This window comes from Drosophila yakuba, chromosome 2L, assembly GCF_016746365.2.
Source record: "Drosophila yakuba strain Tai18E2 chromosome 2L, Prin_Dyak_Tai18E2_2.1, whole genome shotgun sequence".
Lineage (NCBI taxonomy): Eukaryota > Metazoa > Arthropoda > Insecta > Diptera > Drosophilidae > Drosophila > Drosophila yakuba.
Window position 1 is genome coordinate 9693978 of NC_052527.2, and position 23899 is coordinate 9717876.

At 40.8% G+C, this 23899-nt stretch overlaps 2 protein-coding genes across 14 annotated transcripts in view; one reads left to right on the plus strand and one right to left on the minus strand.

The window, feature by feature from the left end:
- Positions 1 to 10963, plus strand: part of LOC6527537 (hemicentin-1) — a 41612-nt gene extending 30649 nt beyond the window's left edge. For 4 of the 5 annotated variants that reach the window (XM_039370334.1, XM_039370335.1, XM_002088591.3 and 1 more), the window contains exons 9-13: positions 363 to 500; positions 3495 to 3659; positions 3787 to 3846; positions 4863 to 4949; positions 8740 to 10963. In XM_039370334.1, the coding sequence (XP_039226268.1) occupies positions 363 to 500; positions 3495 to 3659; positions 3787 to 3846; positions 4863 to 4949; positions 8740 to 9470 (1181 nt within the window). In that variant the 3' untranslated portion in view covers positions 9471 to 10963. The remainder of the gene's footprint in view (positions 1 to 362; positions 501 to 3494; positions 3660 to 3786; positions 3847 to 4862; positions 4950 to 8739) is intronic. The other variant, XM_015197614.2, reaches the window with a different exon arrangement.
- LOC6527535 lies at positions 223 to 22336 on the minus strand. 9 transcript variants are annotated; one of them, XR_005560016.2, is made up of 7 exons: positions 21671 to 22336; positions 19316 to 19703; positions 19078 to 19193; positions 18498 to 19019; positions 17252 to 17411; positions 15626 to 15706; positions 223 to 538 (listed from the first exon to the last, which is right to left on the minus strand). XR_005560016.2 is itself a non-coding variant. In XM_039370339.2 (6 exons), the coding sequence occupies exons 1-6, from the start codon at positions 21989 to 21991 to the stop codon at positions 492 to 494; spliced, it is 1554 nt and encodes a 517-aa protein (XP_039226273.1). In that variant the 5' UTR covers positions 21992 to 22336; the 3' UTR covers positions 223 to 491. The 9 variants fall into 9 exon arrangements, 7 of the variants coding, with proteins under 7 accessions (XP_039226273.1, XP_015053710.1, XP_039226275.1 ...); XR_001454352.3 differs by lacking the exon at positions 223 to 538 and adding an exon at positions 14889 to 15072; XM_039370339.2 differs by lacking the exon at positions 15626 to 15706.
- Between the last annotated feature and the right edge of the window lie 1563 nt (positions 22337 to 23899).

Consider the following 23899-nt stretch of genomic DNA (forward strand, 5'->3'; position numbering starts at 1 on the left):
TAAAATACTATGCAAAATTCTTGGTAAAACTCGGATAGTGCTGTATAGCTGATGAAGGGTTCGTGACGCACCCCGAATAGGGATATTCCATGGCTAGGGATGCTGGAAAGGATTACCGCAGATGTGTGGCTCTTGCATTTGATGGCATAATGGATTCAATTTAAAGATAATGGCAGTGGATCACTTTCTGGAGCATCAAGTAATCTGAGATTCTCTTTGAAATAATTTCAAAACTGATGAAACGCTATATGAGAACACCTCATCAAGTGTATAACACTTTTTTTCTTTTTTTAAATACACTTTGATTAAGCTTATTTAACAGAGTAACTTTCAAGTATTTTCATAATTTTCCTCGTCAACAGTTCCGCCGATGCTTTCCATACCCAACCAGCTGGAGGGAGCCTATCTGGGCCAAGATGTTATACTCGAGTGCCACACTGAGGCCTATCCAGCATCGATCAACTACTGGACCACGGAGCGCGGGGATATGATCATATCGGGTAAGACAGGGCCGTGAATCGGTCTTCTGAAGCACTGCCTGTAAATGAGAGCGAGTAAGGAAGGAACTTGTATTAACTGCAGGAAACCTTTGTAAATAAGCTTACAATGTACAATGCTTAAGCCAGCCAACCAACACCTCGGACTTCTTAACATGCTGAAGTCAGTTCCGCGGAAAATTGACATGGGAGAGGCCAGGAGGGAGAACAAAATGAAAACTGGGGAAAACCTCAGTTGAACTGATCCCGTTTATTTCGCTTTTTCAGTTGCAAGGGAGTGCAAGCGAATGTTGATGTGGTGTCCCTTTTTTATTGTTTTACATGGAAGTTTTCGGCTTTCCGCGTCCAACGGCTCGCAATAAAATGCGTTGCCCATACGCACTGTGTGACAGGCTTAAAATGCACATGCACACACATGTGCACACATGAGGCAGCTACATTGTGGCATTTCGAGCAGGAATGCCTTAAAGTGTCCCATCTTTATGGGATGACGTTTTAACAGTTTTCTCTCTGATTGACACCAGACAGATTTCAGAAGAAGCCAAAATGTAGACTGCAGGCAGAGGTTGAACATGTGTCAGATGGAACTGAGTAGATCTCCAAAACACTCATCCCATGCTGTGAGTAAGCTTAAAGGCTTATACTTCAGCTACGTTATAATTGCTTTTAAAATTCTTCAAGCCATACACCTCAAAAACCAAGTTTAAAAAGACAATTAGGCTTATCTATCGCTTAGAAAAAGTTAAGATATAGATAGATATGATATATAGATATGACCTCCAGCTTTAATTTTATATAAACAATCAATATGTCGGAGCAAAATTAATTACTCTCGCAGCTTCCAAATCACAATTCATGATAAATACGGGAAACATTTAAAATTACCAAAACTAAATAATAACATATTTCGGGGATTGGAAATGAGCAGATTCCAAATTTCGCAAAATGGTACACAATGCAAATTGAATAGAGGTAATGAAAACGTCAGAAAATATTATTTTGTTGCGGAAATTATTTAAACATAATCACATTTGCAGACACATTTGCATGTGTGCTCAAATACCAAAGGGAAATACAAATGTGCAACAGTATGAATTGAATGTCGGATGTTATCCGTCGTCGATTTGCTAAATTAAAATGTAATTTAAATAATGCTGCGAGGAAAATTTCAAGGGTGAAGGTAAATGCTTTTTTTGGTGATGATAGTTTTCAAAACAAATATAGTTCGGTTGCCCTACGGCTGAAATTCAATGGAAATCAACCTCAATGACTCACTGGTGGCAGCTCATATGCATAAAAATAGAGCTATATATATAGACGAGCGTTTGATGAACTGTCATTTGGTTTCATTTTATGCTTAAATGTCACTTTGTTTGTTCGATAGGCCATGCCGAACAAAAAGGAAAATCTATGGCTGGGCTTTCGCTGTCCCAGGTAGGAAATAGCGACTCGGATATTTGACATTTCATATGCACACACGCACAAGCGAAAAACTAAGTCATTGCAAGGAAAATGCGAACGAAGATACGAGATATGAAAGCCACGTTCATGATGTATGGCCAACAGCCACCGAAAGTTTGGGTAATAAATTTTAACCGCCTTTCCATTGGGTTTCATATAACTATCATGAATAGAGGTACTAAATGGGGTAGCTTGAATGCTTTTTATAACCTTTTCAATTGTAATGCAAGAAATGGGCATTTTTTTCATTTATGTGTAAAGTTTAGTAAATAAGAACAGATTTACCTATTTTATAAAATTTTTCTAAAAAATCCATTTAAAAGTTTTCTGTACTCAGCTGTACATTTAAAGTGAAAACTTTAACTGTGAAAGATGGGAATATTTATAGAAATAAAATAATTTCCATTCCGCGACATATTTGTTTATGAGCTACCCTCGTTGAACTATCTGCAGCAGATGCCATATATCACAACGTATAGAGCGCCAGTCTGCGGAACAAGCAATTCTACATTTAGCTCAAGAAACCGAAACTTTCCTTCGCTGCGGCTGGTATTAAAAGTATAAAGTTCCTGGAAAGACTTGGCAGGCAGGGAAAAGAATTGCTGCCGCCGATGATTATGAGAAAAATTATATATTTGCGTGTCGGAGGGACTTACATGTGGGCCTACGTATACATGTAGTTGTGGCATGGCATATGCAGAGAGATGGAGAAGTATCACAAAAGGTGACTGGGGCTATAAAAAGAAGTCGCAGGAGCGGGTCACATGCAAGTTGGGCGCTATGTGGAAAATTGTTTTTCCCCATTGTTTGGCGCTGACGAAAAAGAAAACAGGGGAAACTAAAGACATTTGTCACAGGAACACACACCCAAGAACACAACATACACACACACACACTTACACTGTGGCATAGACAAAGGACAACATGACGTATGGATAACATGCGATATCGCCTTACAATGCGCCAAGCAATCAAAGTGAAATTAAGTTTATATATTTAATGCTACTTACTGCCAGCTACTTGGTCTCGTTTTCATAGCCGGGCCCCAAAAAGTAGGCAACACAATACGAAATGAAATGAAACGAAACGAAATGGAACGAAATTAAAGCCGCAGACGGCAGCTGAACAAAAGTTTTTCTTTTAGATTTTCACTGATTAATGAGAAAAGTTTTAGTTGGCGATGGCAATGGAAATGGCTGAAGAACTGCGCCAGTTTTAATTACACACACACAATCACACATTCGGCGAAGGAGTCGGGTGTTGGTGTTTCTATGTGAGAGGTTGGGTGTAATTAGTTGGAGTCCTCCGATTGAGAAAGCGACTCACTTCACTGCACTTGGCCAGCACCAGCAGTGGAAACAACAAAACTACTACGGCCACCCAGTGCAGGTGACATTAATTAATTGATTTTTTCCCCTTACATACAGTTGAACATACACTTGTTTTCCAACCATGTCGCCATTGCTGGAAAATTGTCACTTAAAAGACCACCGCCGCTGACGACTGACAGTTTTTCCGCATTTCTCGCACTTTCAGACACCTCACGAGCCGGCGATAAATACGAGACCACATCAACCGTCAGCGGTTACACAAAGTACATGAAGTTAAAAATCCGTGCAGTTGGACCCAACGATTTCGGCACATATCGCTGCGTGGCCAAGAATTCGCTGGGCGAAACGGATGGAAATATAAAACTGGACGGTAAGCGGAAATATATCGCATTTATTTCATCTTTACGATGTTGCAACAGCTGCATCTGAGCATGTAAAAACTACTTCAACCAATATGCAGTTAACTTCTCTAATGAATATATACATTTTGCTTGCAGAAATGCCCACACCAACCACAGCCATTATTTCCGAAATGTCCTTGCTGAACCGCAGCTATGGTAAGACCTCTTTTCACTATTGACCATTAAGTTCATTTCATTTGTTAAAGTTTGCTGTATGCTTTAAAAGCAAACATTGTGGCAAAAAAAAGCTTAAATTCGCATTATGTGCAGTACACAGCCATTCGATCAACTCCCTAATTGATTAAATTTCTACCATAAGCATCGCAGCATAATTTTTTTTGCTTGGTCATGAATAGCAGAGCACCATATAATGGGTTTTTAATTTTATGCACTGCAAAGCACAAAATCACAGTCAGCACAATACATTAAATTGGTTCAAAAAGGCAGACAATCACGAATATCATTAAAAAGGACATCATATTATATTTATTTTCATAAAAATCATTATGTGTGCCTTCATACTAGGCTCTTAAATCATTAACAATTAGTAAAAGGGTTAGTTTTTAAATTTGTATGAGAATAATCACTTAAACTCGGTTCACAAACATCGTAGATTTGCTAAGTGAAAGCGATAAGAGTCCTTAACATCCTGAAATTACAGTAATCAACGCGAATAGCCGAAAAACACAAACCATCGTGGAAAGCACACCACATAAGACCGCACCCCATTCCTCATCCTCATCCTCATCATCAACCTTGTTTAAACTCCATAAAGTCAAAAAGTTGCATGCGATTTCAGTTTTTGTTTTTAGCCACCTTTGTTGGCTGTTGTCCGGTGTTTTGGCCGCTTCAAAGGGCTATTAAATGCAAATAAATGCAAAATTAAATAGAAATACCTTAGCATACAATTACCCATTGCATCTGTGTAAATGTGTATTACTAAATTCTTTTTATATGGTTTCTATTTCTCCCTTTTTCTTCGTTGCTTCCCAAAACCTTCCCTAATTTGAATATTTCTTTCATGTTATGCCCTTCTCCAACCAACAACAACAACATGAACCGAAAACAACCGACAACAACCGCGTTATCCCGATCTCCCCCTGAACTATATTGTGTACTCCGCGACTGACGCTTGCTGCATAAAATTAAAAATGTGTAAAAAATGTATAAAGATGGCAAGAGACGTCATAGAAATAAATTTGACTCGGCTAACGCTCTGCCTGATTATGGGGTTGAGGAGTGGCGTGACGGAGCCCAAGGTAAGTACTATATCTACATCTACATCTCCATCTCCTCCTGTCCTCCAGTCCTTTATCCGCTCCAAAAGACCCATCTCCAACATTCATTTCCCCACCCTTTTCATGGCTATCTCTTCTTTAGTGGCATTTTATGGACCCTGCTGCATATTCAACTACATTTGCGCATTGCGAGGCCAAAGTTGCCCCCCGTGGTTGCATTTCTCTTTTATGGCATTTCTTTCACTTCAAGTGCGTCGCCGTGTGATCTCATAATTTTAATCTTTTCTCCTGGGGCCGAAAACTTGGACTGCGCACAATACTGCTCAAGTGTTTAGCACAAACGTTGGAGATTAATTAAATTTTTTAGTTCCTGGCGAAATGACGCTTACACTTCGCCGCCGTGTTGTTATTTGCATTCATCCGCATTTCGTGGCAAGTACAAATTGCACTTCTCTGCCGCCGGATTCTTCAACTTTTGTAGTGCCATAAGCCATTGCATTGACGGAAAAAGCAATAAATGGGGCTTACACCACAATAACTTTGGCAAACAAAGAACTCGAAATTTGCACAGAGAATGGCGGCTGAAGGACACAGGGCAACTTTAAATGGCAATAAAAGCTTTTAGCGTTACTCGAAAAAGGAACTAAAAGTGCTTTAAACATCCTAAAATCAGATTCTTTACTATACCATTGAATGCTGCCAATATAAATGGAATATAAAGCCGACTTTTGCAAATTCACATAGCCGCGTGACCTCAAAAGATAAATACAAGATAAATACTATAAAATGTTTCATGTTCGACATTTTACCCCATAGTTATTTGTGGTTTGTTGATATGTTGACCTCCTCTGACTTGCAAAGATGCATTTGGCAGCAATAAAAATGCCAACGGGCGACACCAGCGACGCCAAAAAGTGGATGGAAGCAATAAAAACAAGCAACATTGTTGATTGACACTGACATTTTGGCCATGTCAACGACAAGGTTCATCTGGCTGGCCATCTATCTGCTATCTGGTATTTGCGAACGTATGTTTTGCACGGAGGTGTGGACAGGACATGTGTCCACTTGCATTCGTTTTTATGGGCTATCAAATTTGGCGGCTAAACGCCCTCCGGATGTTGTAACTGATATACCGACCGCAGCAGACAGTTAAATTAGCCATAAACAATTACTTTTCAAATTTTATGCCACCTGCCTTTTGGGCTGAATTAATCCTTGTCGAATTGCCGGGCCAACGACCGGCTGGTATTAATCTGGTTTCCTATTTTCGGGCATATTTCTGACTGTGCTTGTTGCATTTAAAATGCAATTATTTAAGGCACGCGTCCGTAAAATGCCGTTCAACCGATTGCACTAATGAACTGAAGCCCACACCGCTTCAGAGGGGGCGTGGCATGCCCCTGCCCTTTTCGGCTGCAGAGGCATGCTGGCTCCAAAGGCATTCGAGCATTGCAAGGGATGAAAAAAGGGAAGAATGCAAAAATCCTGATAAAATTTCTGTTCATTATGGCAGAGACTACGGATGGCAGGGGGAAACCCGACGAGTGATTATCTCCCTAGTGGGAGAAGTGGAAGGAGCAGGGACTTACTCCTGGGGGGGAGTTATTGATTCAACATCGGAGTTTGGGTGCTCCAAGTATCTGGGAAAACTCAATGAAACTCTCTAACAGTAGATGCTGGGTTCAAAAAGCATTGGAAGAATAGGAGACGGTAGTTTTAGGCTACTGGATAGATTATAATTGAACATATTTTATTGTTCACTATTTTAGGTATCATAAGTGATTCATATTTATGACATTTATAAAGAAAAGATAAACCCAATTAATTTAAAATTTATATCTTCATTAAGACGATGCCAAAACTGGATTTAGATTTATATTTGTTGATTTTAGGATATCAAATGCTGCTACAAGCATATTTATATATTGTTAGAATTTTTACTAAAACCTTTGTCACTTTTCATGGCAAATACATCGCTGGTTTTTAGGTACTACTTTTTACAAAGAATGCAAGAAATGTATGCTGCAAGTAGAAATGCACAAATAGTGCGGGTATTCTCAATTCTTTTAAAATACAAACGGCTGGCAAAAATATGCGGCAAAATCCCTCTGGGAAATGATTTCTGTTGATTGATTGCCGATTGGCAGTTTCGACGTTGATTTCTCCGCGTCGCGGCTTATAAATAAAATATCACAAAAGGTATGCGGGGACTAAGCCAAAAGGCAAAAAGGATGCGACAAAAGAAAAACGGAAACCAGGCCAAAACGGAAATATTTATTGCCTCACATCACAATGAAATATGCCATCAAAATTGTCTGCCATGTCGGGCTGACACCTTTTCGCCGGGCTCTCAATCAACCGTAAAATCGGGTATTGGCTGTTTGCTACCTCGGGATTTCAATCTAAATGTACTTTAAGCAGGCAGTCAAAGGTAAGCAATCGGAGTGATGATGGATTCCATATGTGGGTCAGAACTTGGGGGATTTTCATTTGCAATACTTTTAAACTGTGTTTGTCGAAATGAACGCTCACTTAACAGAATGATTTTTAAGATATTCGCAAAAAGAACCTATGTACATTCATTAGAATCCCATTTCCCAACGCGTTGGTATACAACGCTTTTTGTAGACAATTCAATTTCGCATTTAGCCATTGTGGCCTGCCAACCCATTCCCATCTATCACTTTATATTTATGACTCCGACTGTTGTTGTGGCAAACGCCTCATGCCGCACAGTCAACCAACCATTCAGAGTCAAGAGAATGCGCTCTTAAAGCCCACTTTGTGGTTATTTATGGGGTCAGCCGACGAAAAGTCGAACGCCAAAGATTAAAAGCAGATAAAATATATTTAATAGCCCCGCGGGTCCTGCTCCATCAACATTCCCATGGCAGTGGGCCGCAATGGACAAATTGTACACAAAAGGGCTGAAAATAAGTGGAATAATGATGGATGGCTGCAATTAAAGCATGATTTTTTTTAGCTGAAACTCATTATTACTCTGCAACCAGCTCAGATTTCGACTGTCATATTTCGCCTGTTCTCAACCACTGTTCCTGCCCATATACGAGTATATTCCATACATATGGCGATATATCCGGCATTGACGTGCGGTCAACAAAGTGCGTTCAATGACGTGCATAAAAGCCAACAGCAGCAGAAAACGCCACAAAGACACTCAATCAGCTGGAGACAGTGGGTGGTAAATTGGGGCAGGGCAGACAAAGAACGGTGAAAAATGGCCAAGTAATCGCTGTCCCAATGCCTTGCTGTTGTGAAAAAGTACGAAAGTACGACGACGTTACAAAATGGCGGAATGTGCTGGTCAATATGTATAAAAAATTCGAAAGGGGCAACTGTAGCAGCAGGTCAATAAGCTAAATGAAGTCCTAAGTAAATACAAATTTAACCATAAAGAAAATGTTTTTTATTTCAATTTAATTCGAATCATAGTTAGTTCCTTATGTTAAAGCCAGCTGAGTGTTCTTAATGTAAGCAATCGATGGATGATTTCAGTCAGTAACATACATATATCCCAAGACTTAACTCCCGCACACACCCATTGAACTATTAAGTGCACAGCACACTTTGCGGCAGGGAAGAGTAATTTACTTTAATGCCACCCACAAGCCATGTCCCAATACCAATATCCGCTCGACCTGACCCAAAACCAGACCGAACCCGTGATGATAATTTATCCAGTGCCAATTTGGCATTCGCCGAACGCACAGAATAAATGAAAACATAAACCCCACTAACCAAAAAACTGATTACTACATGCTTTCCCACTCGCTCTTCTCATCCGCAGGCAACCATGCTGGAAACAATGGCGATAACAATCAAACGCCCGTGCGTAATCCGCCCGGAGCATTCCACAATTCTGCAGGCTCACTGGCGCAGCATAATCTACTTGCTAAAATAATGCTCGGCATTAAAACGCAATCATTTGGGATTTTCAAACGTTTATCGAGCTCTTCGCCGCTGGCGGCGGGACAGAGCTTTCTCTGGCTGTCGACGTTATCGCTGCTCTCAGCCCCAAGTCGGTGGCGTATGAGTAATGTGGAAAATCGGCCGAACTCACCGGAGACCATTGTCAACAGCGATACCGCCGCCGCATGCTGGGAAAGCAGAAGCCATTTCGTGAGCGACAGCAACAATAACAACAGTCGCATTACCGAACGCCCACCAATGTGGGTGCGGCATTCGCGCATATTTCACATTGCTCATACGCCGTGTGGCGCGTCAACGCAATACGAACGCCTATGCGAACGCCAATGGCAATGGCAAAGGCTGCGGCAGTGCCAGTGGCCAATGCTCATTTGCATAGTAATATTGGCTGGCTGTTTTGTTCGGTGGCTGCCAATTTTGCTGCATTTTATCGGCCGGCACATCGGAACATTTTCTATTAGCGCGACGCATAGGCAACATTTAATGTGCACGTTTTGGGGCAACCGTGGTAATAAGGTTGTCGCCAAAAATACCACCCCCGCCAGGCCAAGTACTTTCCAAATGCTCTGCTCCCGGATGTTTTCAAGATGAAATCAAATAATTGCAAAGGCAAAAAGAAACTCATTTAGGGCACAAGCAGCTTGAAGAACGAAATCAAACCTTGGCCAGACGAGGACCAGGATAACGAGGACGAAGTGGAATGGGAGAGGGGTTCAGACAGCTGCAGTGGTTGGAATTCAGATATAGATATGTTTATACTAGAGCGTAAAATGAAAATCATGTTAGGAACGAGCTGGCCAGAAGTGACAGCTGATGTGCAGCAAATAATGATGGCTACATCCGACATTCGGCAACTAACCGGAAGTCTAACAAAATTTAATGTACCTATTCCTTTAATGAATGTATTAAAAATCAATTATATTTTAATACAAAATATATATTAAAAGCCTTTGATAATTTGTTTTTGGTTTCATATCAATAAAGTTATATTATATCCTCATTTATTTTCTCACAATTAATTTTCAAAACGATTAGAGGTTATTATGGTTTTTGTTCACAACACACAGCAAAGTTTAAAATGTTTCATTATGTATAAGCCAATTAAAAGGAAATAAATTAATTAAAATCACAAAAAAAATGCAGAACTGGAACGGCAAAAAAATACGAAAATACGGTTAATCAAATTTGCATTTAGATGAAAGTATTTACGCATACACATACATAGCGAATTTACATAGTAAATTTAGCAGAATTATAAAAGCAAATAAAAATAAAAGAAAAAAATGTGAACCAATAGGTAAAACAAAAAGTGTTGCATTAAGTAATTTATTGAATATAATATTGACACTTAACAGACGATTGCAATTGTTTTAGCAATTTGTTGTCCCAAAAACGAAAGTGTTAACAATATGCTTATTCAATTTGGGTTGCATTGCATTCAATTTGTTTAAATTTACGAACAAACAAAGCATGTAATAAATAAAAAGCTCCATGAATACGAAATTGACTTTAATTTGATTCCTTTTGTTTTAGAGAAATAAATTAAAGCCTTCGTACACTCCCTTTAATTGTAAATATTTAAATGGTGCAAAAAGAGTATTAAATGAATTCATTGTAACTTCGCTGTATATATGAAGAAAACTATATGTGCAACTATACATATAATTCCATTTAAGGCTCATAGGGCTTACCTGACCCTATCCAAAGAATTTAATGAAAATTATAAATTACGCTTGAGTTTCCATTGTAAATAATTAAACCATACTATCACATACAAGTTGAAATGAATGTTAACGCGTTAAATAAATAAAATATATATCTTTAGATGTAGAACCGCAAGGAAAACAAGCAGAAAAACTTTGCAGTTGAATATGGTGGTGAGACCTATTTATTTAAGCCTACTTAAGAAGCTCAGAACACTTGAATATGAAGTCGAAAAATTATACCTAACGTCTAAGTTAGTTATAACTTATTATATATGTATGGAGCTCTATATATGTGAATAAGTGGCATATCTATGTGACATATTTGTATGTAAGTGTACGCAAAAGATTACAGCAAAAATAAAGCCCAAAACAAGCCCATCCAATGTTGCTAAATTTCCCCCTCAACGACAAAACAACATCCGGCATCGTATTTTTCATCCTGGTCCTGCGTAACAGACAACCATGCAATTTTCCGCAAGTAACCAAGCAGAAGAACAATATAAAATGCAGCTGTTGAACACAGGGGTGGATTCAAAACGGACAAGGTAATACGAGTCAATTTTTATATTGAATATCACTAGCTTGGATTGGTTTAGATTAGATCTAAACATCTTGAGATGATTGCAAAAATTATTATTTAATTAGAATTTAAAAAAGGGTCTTGGCAATGAGTCCACTTCTTAAAAAGAGCCTAATTGCCTCCATATGCAATGATTCAAGAAAAGAACAAAAACCGAGTGAAATTTAATGGATAAAAACAAAAGCAAGGCCACAATGGAAGAAAACGAGAGTAAATGCCTAGACATACGTAGACTCTATGTGAAACCAGGCCAAACCGATTGTTCTCCCTTTTTCGTTTTTGCTGCAGCTTGTTTATAGGAATTGTTGCAGCTGCCTCTGTTGAAATGTTGCGGCTGCCATTGAAATGACTTGGTGTGGAAATGAGCGAAATTTCCAAGCAATTAGCAGTGGCTGAATGGTACATACCGAATAATCGATGCGTTCTCGTCGTTTTCATCTCTTTCACTGGCTTTGTGGTTCACTGTGCGTATGAGCGATGCAATTTTGCCGTAAGGAGTATCTTACGCTGACGCAAAGGCGACACGAAATTCTTTAGAGACTTTACTTTTCTTTACATTCTTTAAGTCTTTTTGAAATTAATTTCCAGAAAGTGTATTATATTTATTTATTACGTTATGTTAATTCAATTTGTTTGGTAATAAAGTTAAAAATTGCTAACACATCTGCTAATAGAATGTTATATTTACATATATGAAAGAAATACAATTTAAAATAAAAACACTCGGACATACAGTTTGCAAAAGGAAGCTAAAAAGGTGTGGGTAACAAAGTTGTCAGAGTTACTCGGTCTCTCTTGTCTTCCACGTGGCTTCTGCGAGTGGAACAAACCCGGTACGAATGCAAGTGGAAAATTCAATTTGTAAAGTGCATAAAAGTAGCACCAGTCGAGCCAGACCAGCAAGACCTGAATATGGCGAAGTCAGTCACATATATGCGGCTGTTCGACGCTCAGGGTATTTGTTGTTAAACAATGGCGACAGCTACTGCTCCACGCCAGAGGGCATTCCCCCCACCATCGCACTCCTGCCGGCAGCTGTTTACACATACTCCCATAACAAGGACGACTCTGCAGTCCAAGTTGCAGTGGCATAAACGTGAACGAAGCACCAACATTGTAATTAAATCTGCGTCAACATAAACACTGCCAGCTGCACAAGCGGCTGGAGCAGAAATGGCCAAGGAGGTACAAATGTCGACGACATTTTTCCGTGAACGTGACTGTAAATGGCCATGTGTTTGTTTGCCTTTTCAGGATGCTCACTTGTTGGCCGAGACAGGTGGGCATACGGGTCTTACTGGGATGAGCAGAAAACTCTGACTAGACACAGTCAAAAAAAAGGCGAGGCTTTAATTGTTTAATGCCCAAGTTTTCAGTAACAAATTTTCATAGAAAAATGTAAAATTCTCTTACTAGAGCAAGTCTTTCAACAAAAACGAGCCCCTACTCTTAACTTCTAGAACTGCTTATTTAATATGTGCTAATTAATGCGCAAGCCTCCAATAAAAAAAATGAGATATATAATACCAGTTTTAGGCACTTCTCCTTCACATCCATCTTCCCTGAGCTATGTTTATTATCACTAGGCCTGCACGCATATTTGCGGCAATTAAGTCAGACCTGAAACGCATAAATCAAGCATACGCCCCATTGAGCCCGTTTAACCCCGCTTAGCCCCTTTAACCCGCTACCCCCGCCCGTGGCCGACCACTTTGACCTGATTTGCTTCGATTAGACAAACGATAAATATCCAGTGTTAGTGCCTGGCAGCTCTCGAGTGTTTTTGTGCCACAGAAGGGTTAAAGAGCAGACCGTCATCCTCTGGGCCGCCCGAGTCTATTAAGCTGTATAATATTTTGACAAAGGCTCTGACAAAGGGCTCTGCAGGGAAGGCAGGGAAGGAAGAATTACCACCGCCGGCAATATGAGTGCTAAACCAACAAGAGCAGGATTCGGGCGAGTAATGACCGGATGAAGGGTATAACATAGCACTCGCCAGTGTTGACGCTTACATCCTTGGGCGACCACTTATCATAACGCTCACAACGTTCAGAACGCTCATATTCTCGAGCGTCTCTGGAGCGACACGCACATGCGCCGGCAATTATGCTAAAAGCGTTGAATTTATAGTTTCCCACATTCGCATACACTCTCACACTCGCACTCACACATACACCCACACTTGATGCCGCAGCCTTTGAGCATTTTTAACATGGCTCAGCCTGTCCGCATTGGCCACTAAATAAATGGCTTTTAGAGCACGCGTTAATGATGTTGATTGTGGCCCAGGGAGCCTAACAGTTCGGTTCTCTAGCTCCTCTGCCGCCTCCCTCCCTCCATCCGCGATCCACCGCCGATTTCATGTTTAATGTTTTATAACCACTGCGGCGGCCAAAGGGGGCAGACAGCACGTTCCCGTTGGTCTCTGTCCGGTTTATTTTTATGATGATAGATGGGCCCCGGCCCCCCTTTTCGCTATCGCACCGGTGCCTGTTGTCAAAATGGATTTAATGCCATATTTATTAGAGGTGTAAATGCATACACACTACTGTGGTGTGTGGTGTGTGTGTGTGGCAAGGAGTGCGCATCCTTTGGCCGCACAAATTTTGTTAATGGTTTGCATACAGGATAGTCCAGTATCATTTGAAAATAAATGGCAAAATACGAGATCACAGTCCCGGCCGTAAAAAATAATATATATGGGCTTTTAAAAATGAATTATACTTGATTATTTCACTTCATTAGCATATATTTCAACTAGTTTGACAGAATACAAAATAGGAAAAAAATAGTTTGTTTGGTCTGTTTGTTAGTAGTTTTAAGTATTAGGAGTTTTTTTTATTTTGAGTGGCCAAAGTTAGTTATAAATGGTTCGCTAGCATAATTATTTACTTTTTCACAACTAACCAGTTTATATGGAAAAGGAACTTATTATTAACTAAACAGGTGCTTGCACCCCTCAGCAGTAGAATATTATAAAACATCCTGCACTTAAAATGCAAACTGGCCGGAAAACTGAAACTAACAAATAAAAATGAGAAAATTAAAGTGTTGGCAAAGCCTGGCATCCCTGAGAGGCTGAAAAGAAATGCAACGCACACCGAAAAAAGTCAAAAATAAAAACATTTGCAGCTCAAACTCATCACTCAAAAGCTGGGCCCTGCCATGCCCCCTTTTCGTCCCGCCCAGTCTGGGCAGCAAAAAAAATCCACATAAACAATCCGGAGTCCGGACGCAGTGAAAGCGCTTGCGGAGATCGAGGCGGACCGGCAAAATGGTTTAAAACTCAATTAAAGTTTTAGCCGCAAAATAAATGCAAAAACGACGACGGCAGCGTCGACAGGAGGAAAAAATACCCGAACACAACAAACAAAAAACAAAACAAAAATAACAAGGATTTGGAAGTACCCAAAAATATCTGCCCGATTGGTTGAATACTCTTACTTTTCATTTGTTCAGTGTAAGCACGATTGGCTTACGGATCGGTCGAGGACAAAAACTTTTATTAAAAAGAGAATAAAGATATTCAAAAAAAAACATTATTATTTTACTCTTGGTAAAAATCTGGTTAATTGGCCATTTGAGCGGGAGCTATAGTTTTTATACAATTATTTTCTTGCAATAACTGACTTTTTTTTATATGTTTTAATAATTTTAACTGTTATAATTACGTTTAAGAAGAATAAAGATTTAATTATAATTAATGCAAACGCAAAATCAAACTTTAAAATTTCATTTTTTGTATTTGTATTAGCAACAATTCAACAGAAACTACATATAAATTGACTTCAGTTAGGGAAACCAGAATCGCATTCCTCCGTGGAAAGCGCTCAAAGTGCGGGCCATCAGCGCTTGCCACGCCCACCGGATTGGGCGCCCCCTCCTCTAACCATGGCACTTTTGATGGCTGTAATTCAAATGAAAATTACACAAATGAATTGAATTTCCGAAAAATGCAGCAGCAGCAGCACCAGCCGCCTCGTTGGTGAAACTTTGATGAGCCCCGGATCTGGGTTTTTTGCAATAAGCGTAATGATTGTGTGTGGGTGGTAGTGTTTGTTCGTTCGGTTGTGTTGCTTGTTCGTTTGTTTGTCTGTGTGCTTGCGTGTTTGTTTGTTTGTTTGCGATTAGTTTACGCGCCCCTGGTGCCAGAATGCCTTTGGCCACGGGCTGCACTTCTTTTGACTCGCTGTCGATTGGAGTGCAGTTGGTCCAACGAGTTCCTCGAGAGTTTCACGGCAAATGGGCTTGGGTTTTTGGTTTTGGGTTCGGGTTCGGGTTTTTCGGTTGGAAACCTAATGGCGCATTCTGGCCACACGACGCCTCTGCCGCAAGAGTTTAAATTTGTTTTATTGGAGCGTGAAATCGGGTTTTGTTTTTAATTTTGTTGGCTTTGCAAGAGCCCTGCTGCCGCTTGAGTGTATTTCCCGTTTCAAATCGCCCCTAAAAACAATACTTACCACCATGCAAAAAAAACAAACAGTCCGCAATCGAGGGAATTCTGAGAATCTGCAGTTAGCAGAGATACAATCGCCTCGCACCTAATTTGAATGCAGAGATGTCATTAAAATTAAGGCATTTAAGTGGCCGACGGGCATTAAAATGGAATGTCCCGAATGCGGCAATGTGTTAATGACTCATTACACATGCAACACCACCAAATGGGCGATTCTGGCAACGGCAAAACTTTTGCCACAATTTGTGGAACGCGAATGTGGCTAAAATGCGGCAAAACATTAAGTTGAATTATGCAATAAAAATAATGCAATAATAGTTAAACTGGCACATGGCCCACAAAAGCCCCAAATATGGCGGCAAAAATGAGATATAGGAGCCTCACATGTGAACAGTTGCAAGTCATGAACGTAAGTCCTGGCTTGACCAAGACTTCACATTAATTTGATAGTTGTGAAAAATAGTTTTATAAATATTTAGAAGGTCAAATTTTGAAAAAAATTTTAATTATTATTTTATTTTGGAATATTTACCTATATTCATGTGCATTTAGTTCAGATTCATAGTCTATATACAAATTTGTGCCGTCTCGGCAATTATTACGTTTTGCAGGAAAACTAAAAATACGGAAGAACTCTTTATTTATTTGGAATACCTTACATAACATTCAATTTAAAAACTGCACAGTTTAAACACACACTGAGTTCCGATAGTTGGGTTAAATGATAAAATGAGGCACAACATATCTAGTAACGATACTGAAAACTGGGATCCGAACCATAGACAATGCAACCACATGGATAACCTGTAAGAGGCGTTCAACGAAAGTTAACATATGTAGAATCATTAAGCAACGGATGACAGTTAATAAAAGACTGACAAACAATTATACATACATATCTGTACATGTATTTTTGACATTTATTTGTGACACCAACAAGTTATAAGTACTTCGTAAAGGCAAGTTTATACAGGGCTTATGTTAGAAATTCATTCGCTGGATTAATATATAATATATAATTGGCAGCGCAAACTTTTTGAAATTTTAATATCGAAACGGCTTAGTATTTCTGTGTTTCACCAATTCAAATCGTGTGGGTGCTTGGGTATTATTATGGCCAACAAACAGCCAAATCTCTAGCCACCAAACAAGGGGAATCGGGTCCAAACTACTTGGCCAATGCTGTTTATGGCAACTGTTTTGTGTACAATTTCGGAAGCATGAAAAGAACTTGGTTGATTAAAATTTAGAAATATCTGTTGGGTTAATTTAGCACACATATAATTAGGCATAGAAAGAGGAATTATAGATAAGGAAAGGAAGGGAGAGGTGCAAAGGACCCCCAAAAAGTTTGTCTCAGCCCTAGGGGCTAACATCTGAAACGAAAGAGAGTCGATCATTGGCATAAGAGGCGGAAAAGTAAGGCGTTTTTCCAGGTAGCACATTGGTATTATTTTTCAAGCGCGATTATAGCAGATTATTTAAATTCATGGGTTTCGAAGAAAGCCTCTCGGTAAATTCTTTTAGTTACAGGACACAGACATTCACAAGAACAACATGTTTCAACTATCGATATCGTAGCGTTCAGATGCCATCACCCAATGCACTAAATTGCAACACTTGAACTTGCCTCGCGGTTTGCACTGCAGGTGCTCTTTGATGTACTGGCAGGGGCACTGGAACTGTCCGCAGTGGCGTCCCGGCTCCAAGGGGGTCACGTCCACCAGGCCCCTCAGGGCCTCCATGCCCCATCGGGATCCGTAGCGCAGGAACAGCTGCAGGCCACGCTCCTGCGGAGATTCGGGGGAGATCGGGTGGTGAGACACGGGGTAAACAGATAGGACTGGGTGCAAGTGGATGGTGCTGGTGAGTCGGGTTAGGAACGTGGCCAATGATGATTGTATGGTCTATGGGGTATGGGTTAGTACGTCGCAATTACAAGCTAAGGATGCTGCATACTTTCCGGCAGCAGCTGGAATTTCAAATTTCACAAGTTTCATACGTAAGTAGTGCATACAATGCAGAAGATACAATGGCATACAAAAGGAATAGGCTAAACATTAGATACAATACATAAAGAAAAAAGATTACATAAATTTGCAGGCCTTTAATGTAAACACTATAAATAACATAATCGCGTAACTCTCCACTTTCTAAGCAAATATGTGGCTAAATATTGAGTAGTTATTATTCTTGCTAAGCGTGCATAGTATCAATTCAAAAAACTTATTCAAAAACCTTATACTTCTCACTATACATAACACTAATCATCTATTTCAAAATATACTTGCGAAACACTATTTTGCAATAAATTAAGTATTTTCAGAAAGCTTCGGATTTTAAACTATTTTAGTCTTACTGGACTTCGCTATTGGCAATACAATATTGGTAATAAAATAACCGTTTTCATCTTTTTTGGCTAAACATTTAATAGATTCTCGGCAATCTAAGAAACGAAACATTTTTGAGGATTACATGTCAGGGATTAGAGCCAGCAGCCCATGCAGTTGATGCCGCAGCAGTGGCGGTGCTGCAGGCTGATCTTGATCTTGTTGCGCAACAACTCCTCCTCGTATTGGCACGGACAGATGGACGACTGCAGATGGCGGGGCGTCTCGTGGACGCCGGCCTCCTGGACGGTCCAATCCAGACGGCGGCGCAGGAAGTCCTTGCCCCAGCGCTGCAGGTAGCTCAGAAACAGCTCCTGGGCCACGGCCTAAAGAGAGTAGTTGGACATTTGGATCATGAGGGGCGTGAGTGAGAGAAAGACGTGGAAATTTGGGCTGCGAGTGCGATCCCGGGAGATGGCGATGAAGTCAACTACCCCTACTTAGGAACAACCCTCTCCGATAGTTAAACGAAAAGTTCCTGCTCACCTGCTTGCGTGGCACTCGCACCGGCTGACTGCCCTGGATAACGATGTCTTCGAGGTCAATGTCCAGCTTCGCCTCCCAGCCCGCCTTGATGGCATCGCCACCAGTTTGCTCCGTGTGCTCGAGGAACTCGTTGAGGAAATTTACGCACTGCGTTGCATCGAAGTACATGAAGCACAGGTTGACCTTGTGGCACGAGATACGACCGCGGTCGTCCAGCACCAGCAGGATCTTGTGGCGCATCAGCTGCCGGTTCACGCGGGCCAGGCACTTTTCAAGGCCGCGCGACAGGCGCAGCTTCACCCACATGCACAGGAAGATGGCCGCCGCGTTGAGGAAGAGCCATCCCACGCCCAGGGCGAACAGGGCCACGCCCTGCAGTCCGGAGAAGAGCAGGGCCAACAGAACCGTAAAGGCGAACAGGATCCAGCAGACCAGGATGCGCTTGTAGCAGATGTTGTAGACGGTGAAGCGGTAATCGTTCACCAGCGTCTCCATCGCGTTCACGTAGTCCTCCACAGTGAGCTGAAAAATGTTAATTAGTTTTAGCTTTCTTGCGGTTAGCGGTTTAAGCCCGACTTACCGTCAGGCCTTGAGCCATCAGCTCCTCGGGCACCAGCTCCGGACGGAATATGGCAGGGGTTATCCACGGCCACTTCGTGTTGGCCGGCAGAAGTGTGACAATGACATCGCCATTTGCTATGGGTTAATCAAAATCAAGAGTAATTATGTTATTTTTACACAAAGTAAAACCATTGCTTATAAGTAAAGAATATATTATCATATTTTTGGATAGTTCGTGGTATTAGATGGTCACTCACCGAATCCCTCGCGAATGCGACCCGTTGACAGTTCGATTGTGCGCATCCCGGATCCCTGGTCCGCCGGCTGGCTAATTCCAGTTCCGTTGGCGCCACCTCCATTATGCTGATGGCTGGAGGATGCCGCCACGGCGGACGATGGATGGGGGGCAGCGGCGGCGGCTTTTTGGTTTGTTAGCTGCGGGGTATGGCGGACCGGGCCAGGTGCGTATCCACTGGCACTTGCATTCGCACTTGCTCCGCTGACGATGCCACTGCCGGATGCACTCAGATTAACGTGCGTGCTCTCGGTTGTCAAAACAGCGGGCGCCACATCCGGCGGAGGGGCCTGAGCCCCACTGAGCACTTCGCCGGGTGTCGCAGCTGTGGTTGAGGAAACTGCCGGACGCTGGGAAATGGCAAACAAGTATGGGTTAGCAGGGTTGCAGTGGTCTTGCCCTTAAGACGACAATGGCCCAAGGGTCAAACGCTGGCCAGGCACCATGAAAATTATGCAAATGGCAAAACAAAATCAATGTTATTGATTTCTAGTCAGTCTTTTTAAAATGCTTGAAGCCTAAATCTTACAACTATAAGTTCGCATTCGATTGCGAAAAAAACTGAAAGCAATTTGGGGCAGGGCACGTTCTCGGTTGACAAAAACAGTTTTCTGAAGGCAATCCACTGCCTTCAAAAGGCATGTTATTGAAAAGCCAAATGCGATTTATTGGTTTTCGTTCAGCTCAAATCCGACGTTGCTCTACGTGGAATCTAATTCTGTCGAGATAAAAATTCGTATTGTTTTATAATTGCAACATCGAGAAGCCTTTTTGGCATTCCCCATTTTTTGTAGTCTGACTATCTCTTCCGATAAACAATCCAAACAAAGATTATTTTCGGTAAGTTCATATTTACTATTTGGTAGGCAAACCATAAAACTTTTGATAATCTTGGGTAAACTTTAAAACAAAAGATACGTTGCTATAATATTGCTGAATCTTAGCGAGGTAGTACTAATATGCTCTACTTTAATAGACAATTGTTTGCCATCTCAAAGTATACAAAATAAACTAGACACGATCCTTGAAATTATAAAATTCCAAGCCGTTCTTAAATCATGTATCTTATTAAATCCAACAATTCTATGCCATTATAAACAATTTCGAAATGAAAGTGTCAGGGTTGTGCAAACTAATTGAAGTCCCCAGACTGTTGACAAGCTTCGAGGTGAGCGAAATGAAATATAAAAAGATAAGTGATAAATATTTACGGCAAAAAAGCAAATAACTAGCAAGGCAGCGGATATAATTTAACAATTGTAGTACACATTTTGTTAACTTCTTACCACAGGCAGAGCAATCTAAATAAAAAGCTAAATATAGAAATGAATTTAATCACATAACTCCAGCTGAGCTATGCCAATTGTAACACTAGAACAACTGAATCCGAAAGTATACTTTCAGAAGAATCTCGTGTTTACTTCAAAGACATGTTGGCCCGCAACTAAATAAAAGGCATCCCAAGTAAAGTAAAGGTAGGTTGAGTCAGACTTTATCACCGGATGGGACCCGTTTCAGCTCCAACTCTCAGCTGGGCCCCCAGCCCCCAACCCCCAACTTCATTTGTCATGCGTGCAACGTTCCCAAAATCAAGCGAAGAAAGTTAAGAACCCAAGCCACTTCGCATTACAACTCCATTAGGCGACTTCGGAAAAACAAAAAGAACAGTGAGCACTTGATAAACGGACTTTTATAACTTTTAAGAGGGAGAAACAGAAAAATATTAGGCAATGCAACACCAAAGTGGCAATTACAAATATTATTATTGATCACACACATTGCCATTGCTTAGTAATATTCAAGACTATGTGTTATAGATTCTTTGTTAATGTATTATAAGTTGAGCCAACTCAAGCGTAAACAAATTTGTGAATAGAATTTATTAGAAAAAAACTATGAATAGCAACCAATTTGAAGCTTATTGAGTATCTACAATTGCAATTTGAATAATTTGACTTCGTGCCAGCTCGAACATCTGTACTGCATTATACAATATGACCCTAAACGATCTACACTCGTTTAGAGGACAATATAAAGTTAAAAAATCCTAAAAATTGTGTCCTCAACTATTATCGTTATTTTTCGTTTAAAATAAACCAAATATTTAAAACTCCCAACATCGAGTTAATATCAGCGCATTTCACTTATTCGAGTGCTTGCTGTACCGCCAAACGGGTGTGCGAGCGAGAGGACCAACAAGGGCCTGACTTGCATTGGAATGCGTTTCGTTGCGTGAGCGAGAGCGAGAGGGCGCAGAGGAGTAAGCGGGACAGAGACCGAGTGAGAGATGCGAGGAAAGAGAGAGTGAGCAAGTTACCTGGACAGGTGTGGTTGTTGTTGTTGTTGTTGTCACTGTAGCGGACGGACTGCGCGAGCGCGCCCGCCTGTTGTTGTTGCTGCTAACCACCGACGGCGGTGGCGGCAGAGTTAACGTGTTTTGTTGTTGCTGCTGCTGCTGCTGCTGCTGTGTGGCATCGCCGTCGTTACTGTTACTGTTATTGTTTTTTTCACCGCTGTCGGCTTCGTCGTCGAATTTAACCCAATTTTTGGGCGTCTGCTTGTCGTCATCGTTTCCATTGAGGGACACATCCTCCAGAGGATGACTTTGCGCCTGCGCTGCAGCTTTTGCGTCCTCCATTGCGAATGCGTAATGAGCCCGAAACGAGGCGCGTGCTGTAAGTTATCTGAGTTTTTGCAGGTGAGCGTGTGACCTGACTAATGCAGCTACACTACAGCTAGTGCGTTTTGTTTTCGCCTGTTTTTTACTACGGCTATATGTCGTTACATAACCTCAATATGAATTCACACTTCAGTTGCGCCGCTGCCTATTATCGAGTTGGTTGCTGTTGCTATTGCTGTTGATGTTGTTGTTGGTTTTTGTTTTTTTTTTTTTCTTGTTATTTCGCTGCCGTGTTTTTTAACCAGCTGCACAACGCGCCGCTTACGTGTTGGCCGCTCGCGAGTTCACGTCGAACTGCCGCTGCTGCCGCGCCCAGCAACAAAAAACATTCACAAAAAACACACACACACGTACTGGCTAGAAAGCCAGAAGAAACTCACTTGGCTCAGAGCGAAAAGCTCGGCTCAAAGGCGCGCTCAGTCCGCGTTCCACTGCCAATCGGTGCGCTCAGCAAGCTCACCTGTTGCCGAGCTTTCCGCTCTCACACTCAGAGAAACGGGCAAGATTGGCTTTAAATTATTAGCAACACACACTATTCGATCATTTTTACTTCTAAAAATCTCATAAAAAAAAATATTAGTTTCAATTTAATATATATAAATATTATCTATAACTATTGTTTTCAGTTTTATTATATGAATGTACATATTTCAATTTAAACCAATTATTTATTGACGAAGAACAACAACTTTTATTATAAGCAACCAATAGCAACCAAAAAGAACGATAACATTTTCCCAGAAAATAACAAGTCAGCTAACTTCGTCTAGGAACACTAGGTTCCCATTACCATCTTAAGTATAAATATATTATAGTATCGACCATTACCACACACGATCAAATGTCAAATTTTTCCAAACTCCATGACACACTATTTACCAATATCTTAAGTATCTCAGTAATAATATCTGCAAATATACCAGGCATATGAGTATCTAGTTTCTTGCAGTGTAATTGACTATTTATCTTATAATATCAGCTGCAAGAGTTTTAAGGTTTCTTCTCAGAACCGCACTCTTTTACTCTCGCGCTGTGGAGTTTCTGTTTTGGTTGCTCACATGACATTTCTTGAGCTTTTTTCAATACCTTCAGCTCCCCAGAGTATCTGTATCTCAAGTGAGTCACCGGTCCACCGCAATGATCACTGTTTTATCTTTGCTTGTTTAGAGATGGCTGCGGCTGAATATTTCGCAAGGCAAACCCGCTCTGCGTCCCTGCACTTGAATGATAAGCCGACGCGTTGCCTCCGATTTCAAAACCAATAAACACTTCTTATCAGTCGCCATTTGAGGGTGGAATATTCACACTTGGCTATCGGTCAGATTTGCAAGAGCTTGAGCAATTTGTGCCACCTGTTGTATCTGTTTGCGGCGGTAGATTATCCGATTATCCACATAACTCACATGCGACTTAAGTGGATGCAAATGAAATTATAAAGCCATTGTTGTGCTAAAATGTACATAATGATTGTATTGAAGCCCAAAGCTGATCAGTCTTGTCTTAAAACTCCCAAGCTTAGAACATCTATTTTAGATATGATATGATAATAATTTATTTATTAATGTAAAATAATATATATTCCTACCAATACTTAACTTACATGTCTCAGTGAACAACCCAAAATAAACACTAAATTTAAATGTCGCATTATCTGCGTTCTTGGTATTCTAATTTCCAGGTACCCATATCCTTTCGATTCTGAACATTCGAATTAGCTTTGCCATGCCATTATATTAGCAATGCTATATTATTACCCCAATTTATGGCATTGTTTAGTGAAATGCCAAACGAAGAATGCAATTTAAAATCAATTTTGACGCTCGCTATGCCATTCGCTTCGATCGGGTCCTGTTTTCCATGTCCTTC